Source organism: Phocoena sinus, chromosome 2 (assembly GCF_008692025.1).
Source record: "Phocoena sinus isolate mPhoSin1 chromosome 2, mPhoSin1.pri, whole genome shotgun sequence".
In the NCBI taxonomy this organism is placed as follows: Eukaryota; Metazoa; Chordata; class Mammalia; order Artiodactyla; family Phocoenidae; genus Phocoena; species Phocoena sinus.
This window is the reverse complement of record NC_045764.1, coordinates 151,865,234-151,883,357: the sequence shown is the minus strand read 5'-3', so window position 1 is coordinate 151,883,357 and position 18,124 is coordinate 151,865,234. Positions and strand designations below refer to the sequence as shown.

At 51.8% G+C, this 18,124-nt stretch overlaps 1 protein-coding gene across 2 annotated transcripts in view; it reads right to left on the bottom strand.

Moving 5' to 3' along the window:
* ESRRB (estrogen related receptor beta) overlaps positions 1 to 18,124 on the bottom strand; it is a 174,926-nt gene that overhangs the window by 53,194 nt on the left and 103,608 nt on the right. For both annotated transcript variants that reach the window (XM_032624607.1, XM_032624606.1), the window contains one exon: positions 1,564 to 1,973. In XM_032624607.1, the coding sequence (XP_032480498.1) occupies positions 1,564 to 1,973 (410 nt within the window). The remainder of the gene's footprint in view (positions 1 to 1,563; positions 1,974 to 18,124) is intronic.

Sequence of the window (18,124 nt, the reverse complement as noted above, 5' to 3'; positions counted from 1 at the left end):
GAATTTTTACCATGTTTATATTTTTTTAAAGGGTTCACTTAATGAATAAATTTATCTATAACTAAAGTAGCTAAAATAATTTAAATCCTGTTAAGTCAAAATAGTGATTGTACTGTTTCATTTAAATGTATGTTAATTACAAAGGCCTGCTCTGGAAGATAAAACAAATTTGATCTGTTGTCTTAATAATATGTCCTAAGTGATATTGCAAAAGTGAAAATAATAATTGCAAACATTTATTTAGCGCTTATTAAGTGCCAGGCAAAAGTATGAGTGCTTTATAGCCATTAATGCACTTAAGCCTGTTTTAGCAGCTCTGTGTGAGGTAGGCATGACATCATCGCACCTTACCCAAGAGCAAACTGAAGCAGAGAGAGAAACTGAGGCAGGCCCCAAAGGCATTGAGGTATAAGGTAAGGGATGGAGCTGTGTGACCCAGGAGCCCGCCTGGCGGTTGGCCAGGACAACACACCATCTCAACTAACACATAGAACTGGAAACATAGCCAATCCTAGCGCCCTCAATTAGTTTAATAAATAACTCATCACAAGAAATTGAAACAAATATTCGCTGAATGAACAGGCCAAGAATCACCCCAGGGAAGCTCAGCCTGCCTCTTCCAAAAGTGAAATAGGGGAGTGGCAGAAGGGAGGACCCCCTCGGACTGCCGGGCAGGACGGGGACAGGATTGGCACCCCTGGGTTTCCTCCAGTCTGGTTTGCAGTTTCTGTCCCCAGGGGTCGACATCTGCTCATCTCAGTGACCTCCACAAGCAGGGCTTTTGGTCTATCCTAGAGTCAGGCTGGACGGGAGGGAACGCATGAAGCAAGCGCCCCACGCGTGACCTACTGTAGAAAGAATCTTGGCTGGCATGTCCAGCCATTCCTCTGCGCTGGGCCCTGTGTCGTGACCTTCATAACAGCCCTGTGAGGGCCGACCCGTTGTTATCCCCAATTTGCGCAGGACTGACTTCCTCTGAGTGAGTACCCACCGAGAGAGACAGCCACCTCATGGCCTTTGGAACATGACTCAGCTGATATGCACATGCCCTCAAAGAGCGGCCCCACGGGGATGGGACAGGATTAGTAGTCAGGGGGAGATTTCCCTTGCTCTGTGGCCCTGACCGTTTCACGATGAAGAAAATAGTCACATTCCATTTGTGCAATTAAAAAAGATAAAACCAAAAGGAGAGATCCGTTACAGTTCAAGAGGTCTGGAGTTGCAGGGCAAATAGGGCTTTTTCTCCAAAAAATTCAGCTTTCTAGGGACACTCATTTGACAGCGTTCCCCATCCTAGCGAGAGAGACACCTGTGCTAAGGCATTTGTGTGGATTTTCTTTGGGTCTTCTGGGGCTCCCTATGGGGGTGCATGCCATTTCAACAAAAGCCTGGGACTTAGAACCCTTGTCCAGAATCCCAAAATGAGAAAACCTGGGATACAGAGAAGGGAGCCTCCAGAACTTGGGCTCCAGTGGCTCCCAGACCCAAGCTGGCAGCTCGCGAGAATCACCCGGTTCCCTGCCGGGCCCGCACCCTGCCTGGGCCCACCCTGCTGCCACGCACCTTGGATGGTCCTCTTGAAGAAAGCCTTGCAGGCCTCGCAGGAGGCCACACCGTAGTGGTAGCCGGAGGCGATGTCCCCGCACACGAGGCACAGGCGCTTGGGGATGGCGTTGAGCATGTACTCGCACTTGATGGCCGAATCCTCCATGATGCCGCCGGCACAGTCCTCGTAGCCCTTGCGGCAGGGGGTGCCTCCCAGCCCGGCGCCCGCGAACATGGGCGGCGAGTCCAGACCGTTGGCGTGGGCGCCCAGGGCCAGGCCGAAGCCGCCGCTGGCGTCGGACGAGCCGCTGGGGCTGTGGTGGCTGAGGGCATCGATGCCCGAGGACGGGCTGGATGGCTCGGTCTTGATGAAGGAGCCGCAGCTGGAGACCAGGTGCCGGTCGTCTGCGGACATTCTGTTCAGCAGCCTGGGGACACAGAGCGCAGGAGTCAGCTCGGAGAGGGTGCGGTGGGTGTGACGCTGTCCCCAGGAATTAGCTTTGGGCTCCGGGCACCGGGTGGGCGGGGTGGCTGGGAGGGGCCCTACATTAAGGCATTGGTGAGATAAAATGCTGGCCGAGAAGGTCAATTGGGCTGAAAAACGGCACAGCCCAGAGCAAGTTTCTGGCATTACCCACCAGAACCTTCTAAGTCCTCCAAACAAAAACTACATTTTGATGGATCAGTAAACTTCAGATGAGGCCCCCCAGTCCTTTGCAAATTGCTGGTCTGAGGGTGACAAAAGTGGTAATAATTCAGCCAAAATATTTGGCCAACCTTCCGGCACAACCATAATACATTTGAAAGTCCAGGGGTGCCAGCTCCTGGACCAGACACCCTCAGTACAATGACCTGATGACCCACTTCACCTGAGCCCCGGGGGGCAGCAGGTAAGCCCGAGCTTGGAGCTTCCCACAAATGCCACCATCGCTGAGATTGGGACCAGAGATGCCAAGTCACCTGGCCAGGGCAAGAGGCAGGGCTTGTGGCTGCCCTCCGGGTTTTGCCTGTGGCCCAAGGCACATCTGGTGGGTGGCCCCCAGGCCCCCTCTTTCATTCCTCTTCATAGCCCCATCAGGCTGGCCTCCCCCTCAAGAGACTGTGCCTCAATCATGCAGCATGAGGAGGCCTTCCAACCCCAACTCCGCACATCCCCCAGCTGTTTCTTAACCTTAAACTTCAACCTCTAGGGCCCCTGCCTCACTGTAGAGTCAAGGGAGCATTAACAGTGAGGCAGGATCACGAGGAAGGGTCATAAGACGTTTCCCAAAACGAAAACCCCTCCTCCCAGAACCATGCTGAGAGGGTAAGAAGGCAAAGTGCGACCCTCACACATCCTAGCTCCCAGGATGAGGGGAGGGGCTTCTTTCCCACGTGAGCAAGGAGAGTGAAGGGCCGGGAAATGCATTCAGGAAAGCCCAGCTGCAGTCCATATGCTCAAGAGCTCTGGGCCAGCCAGGCCCTGGAGTCGGGAGGCTGGGTCAGGGTTCATCTGTCCATGTCCTGGCCTGGCTGAGTGGAGGTAAAGAGGAGGCCAAGGTGGATGCCTAAGAAGCAGGTGAAAGTTAAGAGGGAAGGGTCCTGCACAGGTTCGATCCCTGGTCCGGGAAGATCCCACATGCCGCGGAGCAACTAAGCCCGTGCGCCACTACTGAGCCTGTGTGCCACAACTACTAAAGCCCGCGCGGCTAGAGCCCGTGCTCTGCAACAAGAGAAGCCACCGCAATGAGAAGCCTGAGCACCGCAACAAAGAGTAGCCCCCACTTGCCACAACTAGAGAAAGCCCGCGTGCAGCAACGAAGACCCAACACAACCAAAAATAAATAAATAAATAAAATTGATTGTTTAAAAAAAAAAAAGAGAGAGGGAAGTGTCCTGGAGAACGAAAAGGGCTGGAGAGGGTGGCAGTACAGCCCCATTCGTCGAAAGATGGCCCCAGTGGGGAGGGAGGGAGTGTCCCAGTGCTGGAGGGCCCACTGGGGAAGCAGCCACAGTCCAACGATGCTCAGAGGTAGCCCCTGTTTTCTGAGCAGATCACTGGGGAAAGGATTATTCACCATGTGGGGAAAGGCCTGTCTTATCACACCCACAAAGCCCACCCTCCCAAGAAAACCTTGGCCACACACTTGCACCACCAAAAGCAATCTTATGATGGGGAGGGGCCTCCACTGTCCCTGGTCCCACCAGTGATTTCATAGTCAATACCCCTCCCAGGGCACTGTCCCATCCATCTACACTTGAACATGTCCGGAGGCAGGGAACACATTGCCCCGCAGACAGTTCTAATCAGAAGCTGGGAGCTGCTTCTGATAAAAAGATAAAAGATACCTATAAGGAGCCTACTGTCAAGAAGTTTATTATCTACTGGAATGTACTGTTTGAAGATAGAGGCTCCCAGGTCTGTTCTGTTCCAAACTGAATATTCCTGAGTCTTCTGAGACACCTCTCCTACTAGCCCATCCCTTACATTGGCAGAGGGTACCACACTGAAAGTCTTCTCTGGTGGTTTTTTTTTTTTTTTTTTTACATCTCTGGCTGGTGCCCTGTCATGTCCCCAGCCTCCACAAGGCTACCTGCCACCCCTCCATCCACCAGAGGCTCCCTGGTGTGTTCTCAGGAAATGCCATTGGCCTGAGAAACACAAATGCACCTGTGGGTTAACTCCCCACAGTGCCTTGTGCTGGGCCTGCAGGGAGAGCGGACCAGGTGCTCTTACATTTGTAATCCCCTCCTACTGCTGCTTTAGGCTCTGCAGTGCCCAGGAACATCCCAGGCCCACTGTGACAAACACTGCAGGACAAGGCAGCTCCCAGACCCAAGCCCCCCATCCCACTCCTCTCCCAGGCTGTGAGCACCCCAGAGATTTCAGGAGATACGCTTGATATAAGCAGTAATTATAGCACTGCTATTTAGTGAGCACGTGTTATATGCCACCCGCTTCAGATCTGTCTCTTGGATGGATGAGAAGCTTGTGCCCTGAGAGACGCAGCTGGGGAGCCCTACAGCCATGCCTGGTGGACAGCAGGCCACAGTTTCCCCAGCTGTCTTCCCCAGACTCATGGCTCAGCCAGCCCTGAAGGACACTCAGGGCAGGCAGTAGTTTCATACCCTAAGCCACAGGTCTCCCCTCCTGCCTCTCTCCTTATTGGTTCAAAGCCTTCGTTAGTGACCGCTGCCCCCAGGCCCTGGTCAGAGACTCTAGGACTGAGAAGGAAGCAAACTTGACCCTGGCCTCAGCGTTGGCACAGAAATCCACCTACTGGTTTAGTGCCTGAGCCCCAGCTGAGGAGGCTCTGATGATTTCATCCCTGCAGGCGTCTCGCTTTGTGACCATTATTTTGGCCCCTAGAATGTCTTTTCCAGGGTGAGTCAACAGGTACTTCGGGTACCTACCATGTGCCAAGTGCTGGCCAGACAGCAGGACGTGACCAGCGCAGCCCGTGATGTCAAGAAGCTCATCCTCTCACCGGAAGGACAGACACGAAAGAAACACACGTGTGCAGAGCGCCAGCAAGGCAGGGGCTGGGGGTGTGGAACACAACACAGACAGGGCTCCCTCCGCACCCCCCGCCATGCCCCTTTGGTCTGGCTTCATTCATTCACTCATTCATTCATATTTGCCTTCATTTTCCCTCCAGGAAACCTACCCCTCCCTCCACCCATCCTTGACCTCCTGGACATTGTTCCTTTATTCAAAAGCAAAATTTAAAGGAAGGACAGAGGGAAAGAAGTCCAAGAAGAGGGCAGAGAAGAAGTGGCCAGAGGAGCTGGAGGAGAAGAGAGAGAGTCGTGGACACGCAGTGAGGAGAGCCATCGAGAGGGAGGTGGCGGCATGTCACGTGCAGCCACGAAGTCAGGTGAAGTCAGGAGTGCAGTGTCCCCGGCAGTGAACAGTCAGGATGCGGCTGGTCAGAGCAGTATCACGCGTGGGGGATGGGAGCCACAGGGCCGGGTCTGCAGGAGGCATTGAACAGCAGACAATCCTTTCAGGGAGTTTGGCCATGTCTGGCCGAGCCGGGCAGAGGAGGGAGTAGGGGTGGCGTCCTCCTTGCTCACCTGTAGGCAGCACCATCCACTTGAACTGAGGGGCGGTGGTGGCAGGGAAGGAATGTTTTTGTTGTTATTGTCCGTAATTTATCAGCCTCTTGATGAGGAGGGGGTGTGTCAAGAATGTAAGGAATTTAAAAATTACTTTCCAGTTTGCCCTGGGCAATCATGATCCCACCTACTGACCCCGTATTATTACCCATCACTCCCCATTACTCCCCAGAGGAGGCAATGAATTCTATGGTGACTCCATGTTACATGCTAATGGTAAAGAGCAAATCAAGATGGAAAGATTGCAGTTACAAAAGATTTTTCTCAAATTCCAGTGCAATCTTCATCAGAGTCAGCCAACGTGCTGGTTGAACAGGTAGCTTCCTGGACCCAACCTCACCCCAGTCATATTCTGGACATTCAGCCCTGCAGGAGGGGCCCAGAAATCTGCATTAAAAATTTTTTTAAAAATTTATTTATTTTAGGCTGTGTTGGGTCTTCGTTGCTGTGCGCGGGCTTCTCATTGCGGTGGCTTCTCTTGTTGAGGAGCACGGGCTCTAGGCGCGTGGGCTTCAGTAGTTGTGACTCACGGGCTCTAGAGCGCAGGCTCAGTAGTTGTGGCGCACGGGCTTAGTTGCTCCACGGCATGGGGGATCTTCCCAGACCAGGGCTCGAACCCGTGTCCCCTGCATTGGCAGGTAGATTCTCAACCACTGCGCCACCAGGGAAGCCCCTGCATTTTTGGTTTTGCTTATTGCTTTGCTTTCAGCACCCCAGATGTGAATCTTAGGGGAGTCAAGTTTGAATCCTACAGGAATAACACATGCAGTCAGGGGACCTGGTGGGAGTTTGCAAGGTATCTGGATGCCCTGGAAGAGAAGAGAAACGAACCAAAGCAGTAAGAGGGGGAGGGAGGGTTGGCTGTGCAGAGGGGAAGTTTGGAGGTGGCCTCCCTTGCCCACCACATGGCCTCTCCTCACTCTGTGAAATGGGAGGTGAGGTCAGGAGATCTAGGAAAAGGAAGGAAGTTTGCAACAGCAACTGTGGGAGGAGGAGAGAACATAAATCAGGGGCATAAAGCTTTACCAGGCCCCTTAACTCACTCTGCAGGGGCAGCAACACAGGGGAGCTTTGATCTGCGTTTCTCAGCCCGAGCACGGCTGACATTTGGGGCCAGTGATTCTTCACTGTGGGTCCTGTGCGCTGCAGGACATTTAGCAGCACCCCTGCCCTTTACCCACTAGAAGCCAGTAGCACCCCCAGCCCCAGATATGACAACCCAAACCTTCTCCAGACACTGCCAGATGCTCCCCGGGGGGCAAAATCACCGCCAGTTGAGAACCACTGACTTGGACGTTGGCGGGAAAGGGGTAGGCACAGGGCCCGGGAGCTGAAGCGTGGGCACATGGTGTAGTTTGGGGCTAGAGTGATGTCACAAAGAGAGGAATTGGGGGAAAACGGCGCGCCCAAGAGCATGGGGGTTTCCAGGCGGGGGAGGCTGAGGTACGGCAGGAGGAAGGAGCAGGACAGCTGCAGGGATGGGAGATTGGGTCAGGGAAGATCTCAGAGGTGGAGCCTGGATGCCAAGGCCCAGGAGGATGTGGCCACTGGGTAGGTGGCTAGGATGGGCAGCAGGGAGAGCACAGCCTAGGGGTGAAGGGGAGGTGGCTAACACTTGCGCTCTGGGGAGGAGAGGGTCATGTCGAGTCCATCATCTGTGGTTGGCTGGGTCCCAGTTCCCAACTGGTCGATGACTATTGACTTTACAGGAGGGGACCGCTGCCCCATCTGAGCCGCCTTTGAAAGAGCAGTAGTCAGTGGTCGAAGCCCCTCGAGGCATCATTTTCCCTCTGATCCATCTCGTAACAGGAGCACAGCCAGAGCTGCTCTGGCCTCAATGTCACCATCTGATTAATGTGGGTCCCCTCCCCCACCTAGGCCTGCCCCTCTTAGCGTCCAGTGTGGGACCCTTACCCCAGAGCGGCCTGACCTCCTGAGCTTACTGGGGACTCTCTGCCTCTGCTGGACATCCCCTTGCTGGACAGTGAAGTGGGTTGAAGTTTTTCCGAATACAACAGAATCTTGGAAGTTCTGAAGGAAACCCAAACTCTTCAGCTATTTAGCCACGGACCTCTAGAGGAAGAGAAACTCCAGGATATCAGCAAGAGACAGTCATAAATCTTTAGGTTGGAACAACTATACTGCAATAAATATTTTTTAATAAAAAGAAATAAAAAAATTTAAAAATAAATTTATAAAAAATTATAAAAATCTGAGCTGGAATCCCAGGGATCTACCCCCCTCAAGGCTACCTACTGGTGGGCAGGCAGCAGAAGAGAAGCTTCTGGAGGAACAGAGGCTCCTGGAGGGAAGAGGGATGTGATGGTCTGATTAGGGCCTGGCTTGTTGTCGTCTACTGAGTAGAGTCCACCCTACAACACGCCAGAAGCCAGATCACATGCAGAGGGGCTGCCCTCACAGCCGCCTTTTGGCTCTGAGCTGGGGTTGCCCCTGTAACAGCAGAAACAAGCCACTGAGTCACTTAACGGTTAAGAGCCATCACTCTGACGTCAGATGAGCACTGCAGTTCACAGTAGCTGCTGACTTTGCGTTAAACAGGTCACCATCTCTGGGCCTCAGGGTCCTCATCTGTAAAATGGGCTCCACCACAGCACCTCCTTCCTAGGTTGTTCTGGGCGAGCAGAGGCTAATGCAGGCAAAACGTTTAGAACGTGCTAGAGCCCAGCAAGCTCTCAGGGGACAGTGGCTGCTGTTGTGATTCTCCCAGGAAGCCCCTTCCAGAAAATCCAGCAGCTGGCGGCGGCCTGTGGTTAAACCTAGCAAAGTTCTTCGCTCAGCCAAGTATAATAATTCCACAAGGAACTTGCCATTTACCAGGAAACAAAGTAGCAGGTTAGGTGAATTAAGAGGATAAATAAGCCTGAAATGGGAATCCACTCTACAGAAGAAAAATGGTTTTGGAACACTTGAAAAACTCTTGTGTACATTTCCATGATTAATTTGCTAACCAGGGGTCACTGAGCTATTCATTAAAGCAGACCTTCAGACCCTCCAGCAGGCTTTATTTGTTATGAATCAGCCCCTCAGCCACCTGAAAGTAACACAGCTAAACTTCCTTTAAAAATATTATTAGATAATGCACAATGGGGCCTTCAATGGACATATAGGATGGGGGGGGGGACCGTATGGCTAAATTGACAAGGTCCCAGTATTCCTGTTGGGACACGGATCCATGGGTACTTATTACACGGGAGGGAGGGAAGAGAGGAGGGAAGGGAGGGGGAAGGAAGGAGTGGAAATGGGAAGCCAGTGATGAAAAGTATTAGGAACCAAGGATTATAATTAATCCACTTCCATGCATCTGAGTCTATTCGTTATATAGTCTTTCCTTAAACACAGATATTTCTTTAATTCAAATTGACCTTCCCTCGGAGTGGTCTGAATCACCTGTTTTAATAAACAGTGTTTTTATCACTCCTTGTGAAATCCTGCAATGAGTATCTTTCATCAGTGGATCTATTTTTCTGGACAGACAGAGCACAGAGGGAGTCAGTGAATCATAAGTGCTCAGAGATTCTCCTGCCTGGCCTGGTGGCTTTCAGATGAGGAGCTGAAGGCCCTAGAAGTCGTGACTCACTCAGAGACACTCACTAGAGAGCCAGGCTGGCTGGGGGCTGGCTGGGGGTGTAGAGACACGGTGGGTAGGTGACCTGCGCAGGGGAGCAGGTTGACTCAGCCCACCTGCTACCCTCCATCACCACGTCACTACCACAGCACCGGTCCTGTGCTGGTTCGATTTTGTCTGGTCTCCTCAGGAATACTTTCCTCATTCTTTCTTTCTCTCTCTCCCCTCAGGGGACCCTCTGGGACTTAAGACTACAAAATGACCTGATAGCAAACTGGCTTCAGTGAGAGCTGCCTCCCCCTGTACGCCAGAACTCAGGCAAAAATCTGTAATTAAGCATCTTGTCGTTAGAAAGATTAGTCAAAACCAGGTTGATCCCAGACAACTGATTGAAATCTCGTTCCATACAAATTACAGCATGGAAAATAATGATGGGTAATTAGTGCCTTTCAATCAGGGCTTTTTATCCATGATGTCCCAGGCTGCATCCATCATCATGAGAAGTGAGAGGCTCGCCAAAGCAGGAGGAGACCACTGGAAGCGAAGTGGCTGCCACGGGACAGCTGGGAGGGCCCAGCCCCCCACCAAAGCTCCGGCCCACAATGGGCAGCCGCTGCTGGCTCATTCTGTGGCTGTGTGTGGATTAGAAAGAGGGGCCCCCTCTGGGGAGACCAATTCAAAACTTCAGCCCTCACCTCGGTCCTCTCAAGGGAGTGTCCTCATGCAGGAGCCAAAGGTACTTGATGGCTCTTACTTTAGCCCATATGGCCAACTCTAGCCTCTGACACCACAAAGGGGTGTGTCTGGAGGAAGGACAGCTCACAATTTCAGAAGATGCCCCCAAACACACCTCTAGCGATCTTCCTTTCAATATCTCTTGGAGATCTGACATCTGTGAATTTATCTTAACTCTACTTGAATCTGTTTTATTTTTACCCCATATCAAGCAGTGATACAGCATAAACATACCACCTACTGTCACTGAACAAATTCAGCAGTTTCCAGATGGCATTCAGTCCTGGAGGAGCTGAGATGCTGGGCCGTAGAGCTGAGTGGTTGGAGCTGGACTGCCTGAGTCCGAATTCCAGTTCTGTCTCTTACAAGTTATTTAACCTTTCTGAGCCTCAGTTTCCTCATCTGTACAATAGGGATGATAATAATTATTGTATTCATCTTATAGGGTGGTCTTGAGGGTTAGCGAGTTAATACAGAAAAGAGCTTAGAACTGTGCCTGGCAAAAGTGCTCAATAAATACGTTAGCAGTTGTTACTAGCACCCTTTTTGGTAATGAGGAGATGGCTTCCATTCAGTCTCTAAAAAGTCCATTCCCACAGCAAGCAAGACTGTCTTGCTCCCTCTCTCCTTCCCATCATTCATCCATCCGTGCATCCGTCCATCCACCATTTAATCATGCATTTGTGTGCCTCTCTGCATGCTGGAACATCCACTGAGGAAGTCCCTTTTCAGACAAAGGGGTTCCTTATTCAGGCACTACTAGAACCAACTATTAAAACTAACTAGGCTCTCTTCTAGGAGCTGACAACCGACTCCAGCCTCCTTTCTCTCTTATTCCTGTGTGCACGCCAAGCTCCCCCAGGAATCGCCACATTCGTATGCATCTCCACCTGCTACCCAGCAGCGTCACCCAGGGCTGCGCAACTGACCCAGGCTGGGCAGTGAGTCTCCCCCATGAGACCTTGGGTGTCGTGGCTGCCTCTCCAGGGACAGAGGCAGTAAGACGGACAGCTCAAGTGGAGCGAGGTCATACTTCACACCAAGAAAGAAGAGTACGGAAGCTGGCAGCAGAGAAGGGTGCCAGCCAGGGGCAGGGGGCCCGGGAGCCTTAGTTGGCAGCTGCTCGGCAATGCGGCAGCACCTCTGCTCGGGTGAGCGATGAGGCCTGACTCCCCGGTGTGGCAGCTCACACAAGGGGGTTCTGGCAGCTAACCAACTGACACGCCCTCTCATTCGTTCATCCACTCGCTCCTTCCCTCCCTCATTCATCCCATTACTATTCCTTGAGTACCCTCGGTGTGCCAGATACCGTTCTAGCCCTGGGGATGGTTGGTGCCCAAGGTGGACACCGTGCCTTTCCTCAAGGAGTGACAGCACATATTTCATTGACTCTAAACTACACCATTTTTTTCACTTTTTAACATCTTGGCAATCAGAATGCATCTTGAGTGGATGGCTTGCCATAGTTTAATTTAATTAGTGGTTCCAAAAATAATGGTGTCTATGATGTCAAAGATTCAATGAAATATGATAATGAGTAGAGCTGAGACTGCCACGAGGTCGTCAAAAGCAGTTCCGTGTTCTTTCTAGACCCAGGAAGACCACATTTCCCAGTCTCCCTTGCAGTGAGCTGTGTGCATCAACTGGGTCCTGACCAATGGAATGTGGGCAAAAGGATGTAAGGCAGTCTTCCCTCTGGCCCATAAAAATCTCCCATGGCCCTCCCCGCCCCCACTTCCTCCCTCTCTCTGTCCTCCCCCATCTGCAGGCCACACAAGATCCATGCAGAGGCTCCAGGAGGGCCCTCCAAGGCCCTGGGGGATGGCAGAGCCACAAGTTGGAAGGAGCCCGGGCCCATGAAAAACCTCATGAAAGGTGATCTGCCAAGTACCTTCACCAAAATGTTATGTGAGCAAGATGTAACCTGTCATGCTAAGCCACTGAAAAACTGAGGTTGTATGTAACAATAGCTAGTGTGACCCACCCTAACGAATACGATAAGCAAACAACCAAATAGTATAAATTCAGTTAGTGATGAGCACTATTAAGAAAGATCAGGGCTGCGGACAGACGGCAGAGTGGAGGAGTGTCCAGACACAGTGGCCAGGAAAGGCTTCTCTGAAGGCGTGACATTTAAGCAGAAGCCCAAGGAAAAACAGATAAGGAGGCATGCAGGGAGAGCTCCGTGTTGAAGGAATAGCAGAGAGACAGGGAGAGGTAGGCGGGCAGGGCCCTGTCCCAGCCAGGGGCACTCGGACCAGGCCAGGACCTCAAAGGGCTCCTGGTCTGTCCCATAGGCTGCCTGCCTTTGCTAAAGACCCCAGTGATAAGGAGATCACTAGTTCAGGCAGCAGCTGTTTCCATCTTTGGACAACTTAGATTTTTTTTTTTTTTTTTGCGGTACGCGGGCCTCTCACTGCTGTGGCCTCTCCCGCCGCGGAGCACAGGCCCTAGACGTGCAGGCTCAGCGGCCATGGCTCACGGGCCCAGCCGCTCCGCGGCATGTGGGATCTTCCCGGACCGGGGCACGAACCCGTGTCCCCTGCATCGGCAGGCGGACTCCCAACCACTGTGCCACCAGGGAAGCCCTTTTTTTTTTTTTTTTAAGTTCTTTATCAAGAGCCAAAATATTTCTTCTTTCTGGAACTTTCAGTTATAGTTTATACAGCTCTCTCCCTCAAGACCTACAGAACAAGTCTAACCCCCCACTTCCATCTGACAGCCCTCTAGATTGCTGAAGGCAGCTTCCTGCTCCCTGCTGAGCCCCGTCTTCACCAGGAGCACATCTCCTGGACCTAGAATCACTCCCGCAAACATTTTGCCCTCCTTTGAGAACAGTCCATCTGCTCTGTTTACTCCTCACAGAAAGAAGCATCAGAATACAGCACAGCCTTCCAGGTGAGTTCTGACCAGTGCAGAGCAGTTCTGACACCTCTCTCGTCCTAGATACTATACTTCTGGTTTTTTTTTTTATCCTCTAAAGCTAAGTTTGTTTTAAAAAAAAAAAAAAATTTTTTTTGATACTGTACCTCTGTTGATGCAACCCTAGACGGGATCAGCGTTTAAGGCCCTTGGTTCACACTGCTAACTTCCCCTCGGCTCCTTATGCAATCACACACCTGAGTCTCTTTCATGTGTGCTGTTCCTGGGTGTCACCACCCGCTTCTTATGTGCGTTCCTGCAGGGCAGTGTGCAAACCCAGTGAGAGGAACCACACTTTCATATATCACCTGGTCACAGCAGTGGCCCTTTCCATGTGGCCTTATGCACGGCAGGGATGACACAGGAAGCTTGGGGCTCCCAGAATCCATTTCTCTTCCTGACCCAGTTTTTCAGTCTTTGTGCCAATGGGCAGCCTGGGCAGATGACAAAGATACATCTTAACTCGGGTGAACAGGTGGGGACCTGACACTGCAGCCAACTGGGAACCTGCTTCTGAGCTCCATAATGGTGACGACAGAGGGCTCACTCTGCACTGGGCACGAAACTATACGCACGAGGTCAGCGATTCCTTTCAACAACCTGTCGTCATTTTGCAGATGAAGAAACAGAGGCCAGAGGGGCTAAATATCTTGGCAGGGGTCTCACTGCCAGAAAGTGCTGGAGTGAGTTACAAAGCAAAGGGGAGTAAGTCACAACACTTCCCTGCTCCAGACAGCCAGGGACTTCCCATCACACCCCCAGGAAAGCAGGAGTCCTTTCCGCAGCTGCCCACTCCCCCACGGGGTCACTCCGGGCCGGCCACACCGGCCTCCTGGCTGTTTCTGGACTAGACCGCATGCTTCCACCTCGGGGCCTCTGCCCGCCGCACAGGAGGCAGAGGCTGCCTCTGCTTTCTTCTCTGTTGCTCTCCACTGTCTAGGACGCTACCGGACACGACAGATGCTCAGAAAAGATTTGTCGAGTGAACAAATGAAGCAGGAGGTCTGAGATTTGGGTGGGATACGAGGCCCCAAGGCCTGCCCCCGCCTTGGGCTGTGACAGTCACAGGCCTGAGCCACAAGACAGGGCCAGAGTCAGGGCAAGGGAGTCAGCCAGCACCTCAAGAGCAGAGGCCCAGCCAACAGTCCCACTGAAACCTGCCCCCAGTTCCCATCAAATTCCACCAATCCTGGTGGAAAAAGCTTTGCTTATGATGTATGGATTTTTCTTACTTTTATTTATTTATTTTTTTAAGCACCCGAATGCCTGTCATGTGTTTGGAAGGAACTTAGAGAAGCTAGCATCTCAGACCCACTTATCAAGAAATCTAGTTTTGAAACGTTAAAGAAGATATTTTAACACAAAAGGCAATGTAATTAATGAAAACCTGTGGGAAGTGAGGTTGGAAAAAGCTTGCCTTGACTTCAGAGCCAGGACCCCGACTCTGTATAAGTGAAAAAAAAAAGCCACTGCCTCTCCCTGCCCTCTAGAGGGGACAGAACCAGGCCCAGGCACAAGGGTTCTGGGCCCAGATCACCTGGGTTCAAATCCTGGCTTTGTCACCTACAGGCTGTACAACTGGCTGCTTTTCCTCTCCATGCCTCAGTTCCTTCATGTGCGAAATGGGTAATATAAAGATACCTACCTCCGAGAAGTGTTCTGAGGATTAAATGACACAATAAATGGGAAGCGCTGACACCAGTGCCTGCACATAGTAAGTGCTCAATAAACGTGAGCTGTTACTATGATTCCTCAGGTCTCTGGGATGCAGGTCCTTCCAGCCATGGCAGGTATGGTCTGACAATTTGGCTCTCAGTCGTCTCCTCTATAAACTGGATATAAGAAGAAAATGAGGAAAGGGGGAAGCAGTGGTGGGTCACTCCCAGGCTCCTTGGCTCTCCTTAATCTAAACCTTTGGGAGTGAGGGGCTGGATTCACCAGGCTGGCCCTTGGAAATGCTGTCACTTATCACGCGGACTTCTCCAGATGGGGCATTTTGACTATTGATCTGATAAATAAACAGCCTGCTGGCTCGATCAAAATGTTATTTTGCATTCCAATTACTGCTCGCTAATGCAACCTTCATCCCGCCAAGATGCTGCTGGCAATGACACCAGCCCTGCCACTGGCTTGAGAGGTGGAGCCACCCCCTGCCAGTACTAAGCAAGGATTAGGGCCCTTCTCCCTGGGAAGTCACAGCCGGGGTGGGGAAGACAGCTGCTCCAGGAAGGCGAGACAGGAGGATGACAGGAAATTGTCCTTTTCCTTCATGAGGGGAGCCCCGGAGGGGCAGGGGCTGCTGTCATTCCGGACAGGAAAGGCCCTTGAGGCTGCAGGTATGCCAGACTGGGATACCCCTAGGGACCTCAGGGTCAGGCCTCAGTGCCTCCACTGCCTTGTTGAGTGGCCTTGGACAAGTCACTATACTCCCTGCATCTCAGGTACTGCACTGGTAAACTGGATCCAAGAAAAACCACCCTACTTTCCTGGGTGGTTGTAAAGACTCAGTAAGAAAATAGACGTGGAAGCCCTTTAAGGGAAAAAATAATAATAATGCTGCTGTATTATTTAACGCAGTAATTATACTAAATTTCCTATCTTGTTTAGCAGGCATTTACTATGTACGAAGCGTTCTGCGCATACAAGCTTATTTAATCCTCCCAATAATTCTGGATTTTTAGTCCTGTTTTACTGGGAAAACGGGAAAGTCTATGGGGGCACCGATGGTGAGCCTCACAGGCCACACAGCTTCTATGGGTCATTGAAGGTTGAATGTTAATCCAACCTGACACCCACGGTGAGGGGTTCAGCCACTCTGCCCAACCTGCCCCCTTCCAAAGATTAAGGACTGTCTCTGGAGAAGTGTGATGACTCCAAACAGTTACTTTTTCCCTTTCTTGGCCAGTCTGGTCTTTAAAGGTGGCAGAAGAGAAACTCTTTCCTCCTCCTAGTGGGTCTGGCTGGGAAGAGGGGCAGAGGCTACTGACAGCCAGAAAGAAGACAGCAGGTGTCATAGACCCAACGTGTATGTCCTCAGCCCAACATTCATATGTGGAAAACTAACCGCCATTGTGATGGTATTGGGGGGCCTATGGGAGGTGACTGGGTCATAAGGGAGGAGCCCTCATAAGTGGGATCAGTGCTCCTATAAAAGAGACCACAGGGCTTCCCTGGTGGCGCAGTGGTTGAGAGTCCGCCTGCCGATGCAGGGAACACGGGTTCGTGCCCCGGTCCGGGAAGATCCCACATGCCGCGGAGCAGCTGGGCCCGTGAGCCATGGCCGCTGAGCCTGCGCGTCCGGAGCCTGTGATCCGCAACGGGAGAGGCCACAAGAGTGAGAGGCCCGAGTACCGCAAAAAAAAGAAAAAAAAAGAGACCACAGAGAGCTCTCTCCCCTCCCCCTGCACCACGTGAGGCCATAGGGAAAAGACAGCTCTCTACGAACCGGGAAGTGGCCCCTCCCCAGACACCGAATCTGCCAGCACCTTGATCTGGGACTTGCCAGCCTCCAGAGCTGTAAGACATAAATTTCTGTTGTTCATAAGCCACCCAGTCTACGGTATTTTGTTATTGAATCACAAACAGACTAAGACAGCAGGTCTGAGCAGAAACTCTTCTCTGGATCACCCAGGTACGGTGACCCATGTCCCAAGGCCAACCACCAGGGCCAAGAGGAGGAGGGAGCGGGCGAACACTCAGCCTGCTCCGTGAGACGCTAAGCTTCTCAGAGATCTGAAAACCTGGGCACACCTTGGTGATGGGGGACACGCAGAGGAGATGTCACTTAGAACCAGAAGAATTGCCAGGTCCACGTCATCCTTGTGCAGAACTACAAGGGGGTGGGGGCAGCCTGTGGGCCCCGAATGTAGAAAGTTCAAAGAGGATGGAATGGGAACCTCAAATATCAAGGGAATGGCAGCCACAGGCCCCAGAGGTCCTTTCAGAAAGGACTGCCCACCCCTCCACCCTCTGTGTGCCTTGGTGGAATAGAGGGTACATTTTGGCTCTCAGGCTTAAATGCCAAAATTGCTTTGTTCTCTGTCCTCATAGTGTGCGTACACACACACACACACACACACACACACACACACACACGCCCTCCAGCTCCCTTTTCAAGGGTGGAATTGCCATTTTGTAGTTTACATTTCAGGTTTTTAAAGAAATAGTAAACAGCACAAGGGTCTTCTGAGCTCTTATTATGCCAGGTAGAAAGAGCCCAGTGACTAATAAGGCTTCTGCCCCAGCTCCAAGGCTGTGTGTTCTTGAGACAGTCATTTGCCCTGTCTGATCTCAGTTACTCCATTTCTCTTTCTGCAAAATGGAGACAGCCTAGCCATCTGCAGGAGAGGCCTGAAGACACATGACACAGGAGGTAGCACAGTGGGCCCTCTGGGGGGAAGCTGGAGCCACTGGTCCCAAGATTTCCCCAGGAAGCAGGCCCCAGTCACAAGCTTTTGGCTCATCCCAGTTTCACAGGTAATTCAAGGGTTAAAAATGAAATCACTTAAAGAAAAAAAACAAACAAACCCACATTACAAAATGAAAACACTCCCTGGGGCTTCCCTGGTGGTGCAGTGGTTAAGAATCCGCCTGCTAATACAGGGAACATGGGTTCGAGCCCTGGTGTGGGAAGATCCCACATGCCACGGAGCAGGTAAGCCTGTGCGCCACAACTACTGAAGCCCGCGTGCCTAGAGCCCGTGCTCTGCAACAAGAGAAGCCACCGCAACGAGAAGCCTGTGCACCGCAACGAAAACCCAACACAGACAAATAAATTAATTAATTAATTAAAAATAAATAAATAAAATAAAACAGGGTTAACCCATCTTGCTGCCTCATGGAGTTACTGTGGGGATCAAGTCAGGATCTTAGTTTCAAAAGCTTTGCAAAGTGTCAGCTTCCGACAAAGTTGTCACACCTTCCCGGCCATCCTGCTCGCTCTGGCATTTCACAACCCTGGCTCCTGGAGAGGAAGTGAACAAGGTCTTCAGGGCAATCAGTCCCAGCAGGTGTCCATCGAAATGAAAATGAAAATGAAACCTGAATTTCTGAGCACTTAAGCAACCATCCAGTGAACCCTCACCAGGTCCCAGCGGGAGGCAACTCACGCCCACTGTAAGGGGGGAGGAACGGAGGATAGAAGGGTTCCTCAGTCACCTCCTGGGTTGGGGGCACAGCCAGGATTTGAACCCAGGCCCTTCCAACTCCTGCATTCCCAACGTCACGATTTCAGATGGA